At 47.3% G+C, this 12,825-nt stretch overlaps 1 protein-coding gene across 2 annotated transcripts in view; it reads right to left on the bottom strand.

Annotated features, from left to right (window-relative positions):
• Positions 1–12,825, bottom strand: part of B4GALNT3 (beta-1,4-N-acetyl-galactosaminyltransferase 3) — a 64,717-nt gene that overhangs the window by 24,356 nt on the left and 27,536 nt on the right. For both annotated transcript variants that reach the window (XM_042050332.1, XM_042050333.1), the window contains one exon: positions 311–414. In XM_042050332.1, coding sequence (XP_041906266.1) covers positions 311–414 — 104 coding nt within the window. The remainder of the gene's footprint in view (positions 1–310; positions 415–12,825) is intronic.

Raw genomic sequence — 12,825 nt, 5'->3', positions numbered from 1 at the left:
GTCAACAGTACTGAGATGTGCCTCACTGGAGAGCAACAAACTCTCTCCTGATCTTTCACTTCTGCTTCCATCTTGCCTTCCTGTGCCACAAACCCAGCCAGCTTCGTCCCACCAGCAGCTCAGCACACCTAAAATAACTTAATTGACTACAGCGGAGCCATTGTCCGTTCATGTAGCTGTGAGTCAGCTCAGAGCTTGCCCTGTGGCGAGCTCTCTTTCCTGTGAGAAGAGAGAGCTGTCTCTTGGGGCCAGCAGCAGAAAGGAAGGGCTGCCCTTCTGCATGCTCAGAAGGCAGCCCGAGCCTCCTCACCTGGTGTCCCAGCTTCTGTGGGTAGTCAAGCTGAAGGCTTGTGTCCCCACCTGGGACACTGGTGTCTGACAGAACCTTAGCAAGCTCCCTCCAGCTTTCGTATCCTGTGCAGAGGAAACAGAAAGGTGTCAGGGAACAGGGTAAAAAAAGTACAGCAGTCACCAGAATAAACTAGTCTTTACAAGGCTGAGAGACCTCTAACAGTCTGGAATGGTCCAGTGGAGACCAGGAGTTGTTTATGTTGCTTGGAGTTGGCAGACTGGCACAGAGAGAAAAATTGCCTTTATCTTCCTTAAAAGCTCTTCCCTCCTTCTTATTAATTTAATACATAAATTGAAGATTCATCATAGCTCTAAAATATATGTCAGAGATTTCATTAACCACCACAGGACTGGGAACTTCTTTTAGATTACTCAGATAATCCCAGTGGTCAAACTAAAGAACATCAATTTTTATCAATTAGCAGTGCTAAAGAAAAACAAGACAATAACTAGATCACTAATTAATTTAACCATCAAAAGCATATTATTCTTATATGCACCTATTTTCACAATAAAAAGCTAATCTTTTCTTGAAGGAAATTATGGACACTCATCTGCAACACCTGAAATATTGGCAGTGATGCAGCCAAGGACATTGCTATTCAAGTGAAGTCACCTTCCAGGTTCAAAGCAACTTCATCTGAAATTCCCTCCCCCTCTCATTCTGCTCAATCCAGAAGTCAGGATCAATTCTGATTTCCTTGCAAAGCTTTAGTGACCTCCCAGGCGTAGGAGGGACAAAGAGGAGCAGGTGCAGCAGAACCTTGTAGCTCCCCGTGCCTGCTGCCCCTGTCACTAATGAGGCAGTGCTGGTGAGCGGAGCTCAGACCTCCCAGCAGTGCTACAGCGCCTCACACTCTGTGGTTTTCAGATCTGATAAACATTTTGGCACTTAATCAGCAACTAACCAGCCTGCCAGCAGCTCGGTGCTGTGCCCACGCCGCACGACAGCTCCAGCCTGAGGGGCAAGTGCCAAAACCTCCACCAGCCCCGGCTTCTGCCAGGCTGGTGGCAGCCCAGCTCAGCACCCACACACCAGAGAGCAGAGCCAGGCTCTCTCCCCCTTTTCTTTAAAACTGGAAAAAGCTCCTCCCCAAAGCTCTAGGAGGCCCACAGAAATTGGCTGCCTTGGTATATACAGGGAACCACCCCGACAGCTTCAGGTCTGAGCGTTCAGGTGAATGGTCTGAGCCTTCTACACTATTCCTACAGCCAGAGGCGGCAGGAACGTGCTCTGAGGGGGACAAACAGCCCACTGCTGGGGAAACACCTGCTGTTTCATAGCCAGCACAGCCACCTTCACCCAACCCACCTACCTGCACCGTGCCCACCCAACCAGCAGCACGGGAGACCCGCTGTGCCTTAGGCAGGAACATGCTCCATCCGTTTGCTTTGGAGGGGGCTTTTACAAGCCACATGGCTTAGATCATCCCCCAAACATCTCTGGGCTACACAGAGGCCAAGGCAAACCCCAAACCACCCCAGGAACTAGAATTCACAGACAGCCCTTTGCCAGATCCCCCTCCCTGGCTGCGCTAAGCTCTTGGCCCATTATTGTAACTACAAATAGGGTTGAAAACCTCTGTCTCCACTTGCTCCTGAATCTGGGTCCCACAGGGTCTGACAGAGGTGAGCAGAAAGTGAAGACGTTGAAGCTGCCTCCTCTGGTGTGCTGATCAAAGGGGGCAGTTAACAAAAAGAAAGTGCAAGAAATGTGAGGAATATGAAAGTAGTCAGAGATTGAAGTGAGAGACAAGGCTCAGAGGCAACTAGGGTGTCCTGCTTTCCTGATGTGGGTGTTGGCTTGGATGTGTGGGTTTCATTCAGGCCCTGTTAGGTACTGAACAGTCACAAATTTCTGACTGAGATCTTCTCACCCCCAGATTCTGATTTGAAGCTAATCGTTTAAGTTTATGACTAAAAATATCAAGGTCAGTATTTGTCTTTTGCACAAGATTTCTCAGACACTGGGTGAGTAATCTACTGATTAATGCAGCTAAGCACAACTTGTGCTTCAGAGACTGACTGTCATGGGAAAAAAGGAGAAATTCCTTCGTCTTTACATAATTTTACACGTCACTGGTGAGTTTCCCCCTTGTTCAGAGCAACGAGGCAGAAACCACTATTTGTGAGTGTCCTGCAACTGGACACATGGCCCCACTTGGAATGGGGCTGAAACACACTTTGTAGTTCATGTGAAGTTCAGCACTTGCTACTTAGAGGGCTCCTTATAATAGTGGGAGAGGACAACAGGCTTTTTTTTCGGAGAATACACGCAGTATCACAGAATCATAGAATATCCTGACTTGCAAGGGAGCCACAAGGATCACTGAAGCCCAGCTGGCTAGAGAGAAACCAAGAAAATCAGGGGGGGAAAAAAAGGCAATAGAAGTCAGTTCACCCCTGGAGATTCACTGAGGGAAGACACCAAGAGAAGCAGGTCATTTTCTTTTGTGCAGAAGGGAGAGGTTATTTGGCTTCATTGTTAAACTCAGCACTTCACTGCCCCGTGGAATAAGCTCAGGACGAAGCATCAGTAAGCTGCCTCTGCTGGGAAGGGTGCTGGCCACCACAGGCAGCCACTCTGGCTGTTCCATGGCTGGCACGGAGCCTGCCTCCCCACAAACACAGAAGTCTGGCTGCACAGAAGTGCCAAAGGCTGACATTTCTTTGACCCTTGGAAAAGAGAAGAAAGGGAGGCAATTCTCTGTGTTGTACAAATATTTACCTAACACATCAGCCAAGCACAGAACAGACAAAGGAGCTACGAATTAATCTGGAGGCAGTGATTTCCTTGCTGGGTAATTTGCACTTTGGCAAGCCAATTCCTCGGCGTGGTAGGAAATGATTTTCAGAATAAAATAGGATCAACACTCCCCTTAGAGAAAGTTCTTGGCACTCCAGTTCCTTCTGAAAAGATTGGCTTTTCCCTGGGGGTCTCCACAGGACACCCTTGGAGAAGGACCTGGTTTTCCCCATGCTTTCCTCACTAAAGGGAGGAAACTACAGAAAAGACAGATCTCCGGCAGCTTCCTGCAGTCAGAACACCTCCCAAGGCCAACTGCTCACCAAGGTTTTCTCCACAGCACATGTCACAGGATTCAAGACATGGCCTTGCACGTCTCCACTCCTGTGTGACAGCTGGAGAGTGGAGCCCTGAGGCCACATCCACTGCCCTGTCTCAGGAGCACCTGAGTGAGCTGATCTACCACAGGTTCAGCCTGTCCTCAAGCTCTCCATGAGCAGTGCTCACCAGCTCGAGCACTCTCTTGATGGCTACTTAAAGTCAACAAGCCTACGCCTGGAAAAAGCAGGAGTCAAGAACTAAATTACCTCAGCAAACACTTCAGTGTTACTAAGAAGGAATGCCAGAACTATTAGCTTTGATGGTTTTGCTCCAGTCCCTCTACAAAACCGGCTCTGGCTAGGATGGGCAAAGGCAAAAAACCCATGAAGGCAGAAATCAAAGGCTTGGGAAGAGCCTGTCCCAAAGCCAGGGGAAGATGCTGGGCCAGGCATTGCTGCATTAGCCTGTCATACAGATGCACCAGCCAGCTCCTTGCCTTTCTCCCTTCTGGGTATCACTTCCTGAGCATTTCCCATCACTTCCCCAAGCACACCAGTTGTTTTCCAAGGCTATTTTTTCACCTCAAACACCTCCAAGGAAGGCAACACTGACACAGGCACAGGTTGCCAGAAGCAGCAGCCAGCCTTGCTGCCACGTACTCCTCCCTCCTTGGCATCAGTCTGATCTCCTCTCTACAAGCAGAGGCCCATCTTTCTTTCTACTTTTGCACTCCAGTGGTCCAAGGTTCCAGTCTCACAGAGATCAGCCACTGCCCAAAAACATGAAGGTGGTTCTTGTTCAGACAAAAGTGGTCCTTTTTCTCCCTGTTCCCACCAGGCTGGCTGGCAGATGCCTGCTGAGGACCCAAATGCCCAGCAGGGCTGACCCTCAGCTGCTCCTCTGGATTCAAGATGGGAAGCCTTCAGGACCTGAGCTTCCTACTGGGAAAAAGAGGCGGGTGAATACAAAGAAAAGGCAAAGAAGCTGAAGAGGAGGCCAAAACAGATGCTGCATCCTACAGCAGAAACCCCCACCAGAGGCAGCCAGTCTGGAGCCAGTGGCCCACAGATCCAGTGAATCAAACATTAAGAGACAAAAAAGCTGTACCAAGAGAAACTAAGATGGAGATGGGTCTTGCCTAGGGTCTGGTCAGGCACAAGGGCCACGGCTGCCTCTTCTCAGCCATGCTTTTTACTACTCTTGGGTTAAAAGTCAGCGAAGGAAGCTGTGAGTGGAGATGGAGAGCTCTCACCCAACAGTAAAAACTCTGCCACAGCAATGCACTTGAAGCCCAGTTCAAGAGGAAAAAAAATAAAAATGAAAAAAGCAGAAAGCCGCAGCCAGAGATAAGAGACAGCAGTACCCAGGAAGCTATCAGGCCTCGGGGCAGGAGTGTGACCAGAGCTGCTCTGTGTGTTCAGAGATTAGATCCAGCCTGCCACTGCCATGCCCCCGGCCCCAGACAGCACTCGACATTTCAATTAGCCTGTGGAGATACCTGGCAATCGTGCAAGGGGAAATCCCAGACCCACTCAGGTGATCAACTTCCCCTCTGAAAGATGAGATTTGATTACTCTGCCGTTGTTACTGCTGCTTACATAGCTGGAAATGCTATTAACACCCACATGCTAGCCAGCCCTTTTGTAACCCTGCTAAATGATTTCACTCAGCAGCCTCATGAAAGAGCAGGTCCACAGGCTGTTTTGCACAAAAGCATTTTCCTTCTTATCTGAGAGCCTTCTCCTCCTCTTTTTGTTGCAAGGATAGGGCAAGAAAGAAACTGGCAGGAAAGAAGCAGGGTTTTGTTCTCCATTACCCCCAGCATCCACAGACGCCTCAACATGGCTTGGTATTTTAACCCTCTCTTGGATGGTCTTATTTCTCCTCTTATCCTGATTATTTTCAACTTACTGTTATTCCATGGGACTTCAGCACAATTTGAGGTCTCTCCCAGTGTTATTCCTGGCTGAACAGGTATGCAGGTGCAATACCCAATACCCCCAGACACTACCACTAGGTGCCTTGCAAACATACTAGTCCAAAAGATGCTGGGGAAGGCTGCTTGAAACTGAACACAAGAAGGTATTTAGAGAGTTTGACATGCATTTCACACACCCTGACCAGAGCAAACCCTACTGCTGGTGCCGCTCTGCAGGGGAAGCAACACCCATCTCCTGGCCTAGCACACACACCAACGCAGCCCCACAACACCGAGTGCAAAAATCATGAAGATGAGGTGTAAACTGACCTTCTAGAAACAGAGATGTGGGTGAAGGATACAGTGAAAAGGGACAGCAGTTTCTGGACATAAGGGTGAGTTGGGTCAAGCCATGAATCACAGACAGGGTCAGAGAAACTGCCAAAAAACTCCCATTCAAGGGTAGGGCCAGGCCAAGAGAGTCTCTTTGATTACTTGTTTAAGTCAATTAAAAGGATAGACAGAAAAGAGTGAACTCCTTGTCCTCAGGTCAAGATTGGAACAATACTCCTGCAGTTAAAAGGATTCAAGGAGCATGAAACCCAGTGCTACAGAAGGAGCCCTGCAAACCTTTGCATTTCTGGTTAGTGCAGAACCCACAAATAAGATTGCTGACCTCCTCCAGGGACAAATCTCAAGTTAGGAACCTTGTGTGCAGGAATAAATTACCCCATTCTTCCTCCAGGTACAACTCTGATTCACTGCTCTGTGAATGGCTTTGCACACTGACAATAAGCTGCAGAACATTAAAAGTACTTGGAGTATGACGGAGGAAAAGGCAGAGCATTGCACTTGGGAAGGAGAAGAAAATAAGCAGACATTAACTATCCAGGGCACTAAAGCAGTCTCACTGCCAGACTCACCCACAATTTAATACCTTGCTGCTGTTCCCCACAGCAGTATAGGAAATGTGTTTCATGCAGCAAGGAGGAACTGATAAGCAATGGCTGGGGCACCAACTGGTTTTGTGGAAAATATAATTAAAATCTTGCTTCTGTCACTAAAATTTTCCATTGCCCTAGTTAAATCACTAAAGCCAGCCATGCCAAAAGATTATCTAGCAAATGTTGCCTGCTGTCTGAAAGCTCAGTGAGGATATCCACACATGCAGATGCAGTGCTGGATCTGAGTGAGAAAGATCATCATGTTGCTGCATTATCCTTCAAAATTATGGGGCCTCATGAGCTCCTATGCCAGCTCCAGAAATGCCTCTGTTTCAACCCAGAATGTACTGGAGCAAAACAATTGCAAACCCTTGCCTGTCTTCACTTGCCACGCTGAAGGCACAGGAGGTTCAGGAGTTCATGCCAGCATGGGAGGGTGGCTGTGACCAGCAGCCAGCCGAGGAGCCCAGCCACAGAGGCCCTGCTTTGGCTGGGCAGTCAGAGCCTCCTGCCTGAGGCAACTGCTGCCAACAAGAGCCCTGCGTCCTCTCCTGCCCATCCTCATCTCTTCAGTCATGCAGTTAATCCCTCCACACCTTCCTCTCCTCTGCCAAACTGCACTGAGGAGTCCTCAAGGATTAGACTGCAGAAGGGGGAAGAGCAGAGCACTTTGTTTTTCAGGGGAAGGAAGAAACAGTGGCTCAAATGAAGACTGAGCAGAAGAGCACCTACTGCTGCTTTCAGCAGCATAAGATAAAAGCACATTATTTTGGCACTGCTAACTTCTGCAGCAAAGCAGGGAGAAATGCTATCTAGTCTGCTACCCTCTTGTAGTATTCCATGGGCCATCTGAAACCACATAAAACACATATAGAAGCTTTTAAATCGTAAAATACATTTTCAGCATTACGGCCATGATAGCTGTGCAGTTAAAATCCTTAACTGCTGGCAAGTTCCACTCTCTAATTTACAGAAGGCATGGCAACTGTGCTGCAATTATGGTGTGCTTGTGCCTGAGACGCTGTGCTGCACACGGGCTGCCTCTGTGTCTGCCTCTCTGTACAATATTGCCACGAAGAGCAGTCTCTCTGTTTTTACAGTCTTCATGCACAGCTATAAAACTCTCAAAGCAGCTACGGCCAGTGTCAAAGAGGGCTGCTTCCAGGCATACCAAGAGTAAGGGTATTTGAGTAGCTCTCACCATGGAATCACTCTTACCAAACCAGCCTTTTGCCAGTCATTATCTTTAAAATATGGGATTTGCATCAAAGCATTTACTGGTGTGAGATTTGCCTTGCTCAAACTTCAGTAGTTGGGGCACTTGGAAAAAGCAGCAGGTTGTGAGAGGAACACAGAGCCAGGTGTTTGTATACAAGGCTAGGTTTTGATTTTTATTCCTGCTTCTAAGGTAAAAATAATTTGCTACTTTGATGGTGAACTGTAACATTAGGCATTATTTTTGTTTCAAAAATACCTTTAATCCTGGAACACTTGCATGGGTTTCTACCAGTTCACTCCCAGTGACCACATCCTCAACTGCTGACTCACACTCTGCTGTCTGCTGTATTTTGTTTTCAATACAAATAATAGTAACAACTTAGAAAATTCCTACCTAAACCTCAAGGTGACTAGCATGAAAAGCAGATGTTCCACCTGTTTTTGATTACTGCAAGTGGTATTCCTGGCACTCTCCCCGTCATCTGGGGGCACTGGTGAAGCCGTGCCCTTACAGGCAGGAGAGGCAACAAAGGCCTGTTCCACTGAGGTAACAAGTTATTAAAAGCTGAAGCTTGCCTCCATTTATCAGTGCCTCAGTGCAACAGATCACAGGCACTGCACTCGGACCTGGCAGGCTTCCTGCTTGCTTTTATTCACATGTACTGCAGTGAGGACTTACTTTGCAAAGAGATGCATGTTTCTAAATGCTTTCAACCACCAACAGATCTGCTGCTTTGATGTCCACGGGATCTGAATAAATGCAGTTAATAAGAAGTAACATATGTAGGCAGCTTGCCTCCCCTGAGCATGGGGAGGTACATACAAAAATAAAGAAAGAAAATGGCAATTTTATGCTCAGCAGTCTTTGCCATCTGTTTTTCTTTCTGCAACAGGACTGGCCAAGAGAGCTCAACAAGGTCATCCACAAGGCTTTCAGAAAGCTTTGGTAAGTGCATTTTTCTCAACGGATCCAAACACTGCAGCACACAGACTGCCCAAAGAGCTTTCCAAGACTTTTTTTTTTTTTTTTTTTACGTACAGGAGCTGTCTAGGATGTGAAGCTGAACATCTACTAAGCAATAGACCTTCAAGTCAACATTTGCTACTGCTTTACCAAACATAGATAATGCATTATTTTTTATCTTGGGTGAGGACTTTCCTGAGGCTCAATAGCTTGCCACTTCCATGTAGATGCAGCATTCCCAAAATATTTTCTTGCAGCTTGATTTTCAGTCAAGTTCTGTGGAACTTTGTGCCGTAGAAAATGCCATTCACTGCTTCCGTGAGAAAAACCCCCACACCTTGCTTACATTCACTTGCCATTTCTACTTGCCATTTTGCTCAAAGCTGCTGTAGCCATTTTCTCCCCCTGAAGTCACCTCCTGCTGAAATGCATCGTTTCCAGGGTCTCTGAGAGCATTGCAACAAAATTACTGCCCCACACTTTCAGCTTCAGTGGTGCCTGGAGGCAGACTATGGACATGATTCTGGACAGAGGAAAATAAAGAAGGGGCTGGACAAATACCTGCCAGAAATGGTGCAGGTAGGATTGACCTGACCTCAAGGCAAGGAAGCCAACTCTCCTGCAGGCCACCCCACAAGTACCTTATGGTTTGTTTAAATTACTTTCAATTGCCTGTGTTCTTGGGGACAGCAGAAGGACCGTTCTGCCTGTGGCTCTGCATGGGACACCCTGCTCTGACATCAAACAAAGCCCTGAAGACAGAGGCCCCTCTGCCTGTGGGACAGCACAGCAGCTCTCCAACAGCTCTGCTGAGGAGGAACCAGAAGCAGGAATACTGATGAACATCAAACCCAGAACGATGTAACAAGTCTTCTAACATAACAAAGAGGAACTGGCAGTGCGGTGACTGAGGTACTGCTTTGGTACTGCTCTCTAGGTATGCCACATTAGAAACAATCTGATGATTGCACTTTGAGTCAGATGAAGCTCTTCTAATAATGTTACTGGGGTTTGGATGGGGCTCTAAAACTACTCCCAAGAATTTCAGGAACCTGGGTGCGATCCCTGTGTAGAAGTTTACCTCCACAATTGTGAGTCAAGATCCGAAACTACAACTTCTAGTTCAGACTTAGGTATCACTGCATGATTTGTGCTGAAAGGGACCTTCAACATCATTCAGTTCCCACCCCTCTGCTATGGACAGGGACACCTTCCATGAGACCAAGCTGCTCAGGGCCCCATCCAACCTGGTCTTGAACACTTCCAGGGATGGGGCATCCGCAACTTCTCTGGGCAGACTGTAGCAGTGTCTCACCACCCTCACAATAAAGAATTTCTTCCTAATAGCTAATCTAAACTTGCCTTCTTTCAGTTTAAAGCTATTCTCTCTTGTCTTGACCTGCCCTCGTCAAAAGTTCCTTTCCAGCTTTCTTGTGGGCCGCCTTTAGGTACTGGAAGGCTGCTATAAACATGATCAAACATTGATTAAAATGGCAGCAAAAGGCAACTGGAATATCAGGATATTCTTCAAGAATGTCTGAAATTTCTCATCAGATGCTGACACCACCAAATCTACGCTCAAAGCTCTATCTGGCCTCCGAGCCTAAATGCCAGCCTTCATCTGTTTTTGCAGTGGAACTGTGCATGCAACCTTGACACCAGCATCTCTATTTAGCAAAGCTGAGATTTGTAACACTGATTTCCTCTGAATCATCATCAAATACCAACTGCTAGTCAGGGCAGACAAACATGCAAAGACAGGCTAACATTTTAATAAGTAATGGGAAATCCTATACACCTATGCCTCTAAAAACCATACCAAGCCTCAGAATACTAAGGGGGCAAGAGCTAGCTCGAGCTCTTCCATGACACAGGCTCAAAGCTCACATGGACAAAACAAGCTGCCAGTCCTCCCTTCAGGCATCCTGCCTCCAAGCAAATGCATGCTGTGCAATGGGTCAGGATGCAAAGCACAGACATTTGCTTCTGGGACAGCTTTATTTACACAACACGGGTTGCTATGAGGAAAAATCAGGGTTGTGTAAACTCTCTTTACAGAGCTCTTACCCAGTGACATAATTCCAAAACATGAACTTCTGAAATATTGTTTCTCCTCTTTCTGAACTAACTCCCACATCAAATGTCCTGCTTTGGATCTCAAACTAGCCTGTGCAACATACTTGACAAAAATAACTAAGAAAGCAGGAACTGGGGGGAGTTCACAGAAAATACTTTTTGTCCCACAGAATCACAGAATATTCTGAGTGAGAAGGGACCCACAAGGATCACCGAGTCCAACTCCTGGCCCTGCACAGGACACCCCAAGAATCCCAGAGAGCCTTGTACAAATGCTCCTTGAGCTCTGTCAGGCTAGTGCTGTGACCACTGCCCTATGGGGAGCCTGTTCCGGTGCCCAAAAAACCTCTGAGTGAAAAACCCTTTCCTGATATTCAACCTATACCCACGTATCCACAGAGACAGAAAGAGCGAGCCTGTGTTTACCCCTACACTAGCCTGCTAAGACACTCACGCCTAAATCCCACTGTTTGAAAGAAGATTTATTGAGTTTACTGAATATTTTCAGCCCACTAAACTGGGACAGACTCCATCCACTCTCACTTGGGATAATTTTTTAATGTGGTGTCTTTCAATTAAAAACTTTCTCAAGAAGACTTAAGAGACACCACACAAGACGAGGCAAAAAGAACAATTTTAGTTTGCTCTGTAAATCTCGTCTTAAAAGTTCATTTGTTTTGAGCATCCCAGGGCTTCTCTCTTTGCAACGCCAGAGCCTAACTTTTCCCTCAAGATCCTTAAAACCCACCAGAGCTGGGAGAGGGATGACGATGGAGGAGGGATGGAGGAGGGATGCTCCAGGTGGCAGAGCCGGGAGACGCCCCTGGCCCACCCCTCCCGCGGAGCGGGACCGAGCCAAGGGGCCCTGGGGCACCAGCAGCCCCCAAACTCCACGCCCAGCCCGGCTCGGTTCGACACGTCCCCCCAGCCCGGCCCAGCTCTGCCCCGCCCGGCTCTGCCCTGCCTTGCCCTCCTGCTCGTGCATGGAACGCCATCCTTGAACTTTCCTCTAAAGACTCCAGTGGGTTGCTGTCATCTGCTCACAATGAGCACATCTGCAGACATACCATCATAGGAGGCACAAATAAGACCCCTGTGTAAGGCACAGCACAGCTGAGAACCAGGGAGGTTTATGATTCGAGTAGTTTAAAGGACTTTTTAATGGCTGATAGAGAAGGTTCAGGTTCAGGTTGCTTTAGCAAAGTACACGCAGTAATAACGCACGCACTTAGGGCAGAAAGAGAAGAAACAAAGCAACTGTTCTGCTCTTAGCTGATCCATAGGCATGCCCCTCACTGAGAGGGGTTTTGAAGCTGATGAAGATCTTTCTTATCTGAAGTGCCAGCGATTGTTAAACTGCATCTCTCATTTTTAGCCGATTCCAAGTATAGATCCTTTCTGAACACCAAGTGGAAAAAGATCCACATCCTTAGGGAAAAAACCCTTATATACTATATCTCCTGTCATTCTCTCCCTATATAAGGGAGTTTGAGTTGTTGCAGATTGTTGGGGCTTTTTTTTCCACTGCGATGCAGCTTAAATATGTATTATTATTGCTGGGAGTTGGAAACACAAATTAAAATGCTTTAACAGTTGAAATATGATGGTAAAATTGTGCCATCGCTGCACTTTGTGAATGACATTTAAGCTGTATTATAAATTTAACTCATTTCTGTGCTACCTTCTGTATTGGTAAAACCTGTGTGATAGGTCTAGTGCTTTATCACACTGCCCTAAATATCATAAAATCAGGGGAACCACTTCTACTGCTCTTTCAGAACTTCCATGGAACTGAAAAATTATTTACTGGGAAATCTCTGGTTTGAGTTCTGCTAAGCTTCTGCCCCAGACAGAACAAACTCAGAGCCATTCACGAGCTGAGACGCAGCTGAACTTTGCAGAGCCCAGACTGCAGGGGCCAGCCAAATGCTGCTGCAGGGCCCCTGTTTTCCACAAGCAATCCCTGCCACCAGCAGGCATTCCTGAGGGCTTCCAGGAGGTGATCCTTCACCCAGCAGGAGACAGCCGGGTTAGTTGCCTTGGAGCTGGGCCAGCGTGCCTCACAGAGCTATCCTGTTTCAGTGGAATATTTAACTGTGCTGTAGCTTTCTACCAGAGCATTAAAATTGCCCTTCCCACTGCTTAAGGTGGCTTGCAAGGACCGATTGCAAAATTATCATTTTTTTCCAATGCACTGGAAATTTCCATAAGCCAAGAAGAGGGCTTCCTACTGCCCAGCACTCATCCAGCTAACGAACCTCAGGACAAACGAAACCCTAACAACTGT

This window comes from Corvus kubaryi, unplaced genomic scaffold (genome assembly GCF_017639235.1).
Source record: "Corvus kubaryi isolate FWS band 111438036 unplaced genomic scaffold, C.kubaryi_AGA036_p1.0 72, whole genome shotgun sequence".
NCBI classification, from domain to species: domain Eukaryota; kingdom Metazoa; phylum Chordata; class Aves; order Passeriformes; family Corvidae; genus Corvus; species Corvus kubaryi.
This window is presented reverse-complemented; position numbering and strand designations above follow the sequence as displayed.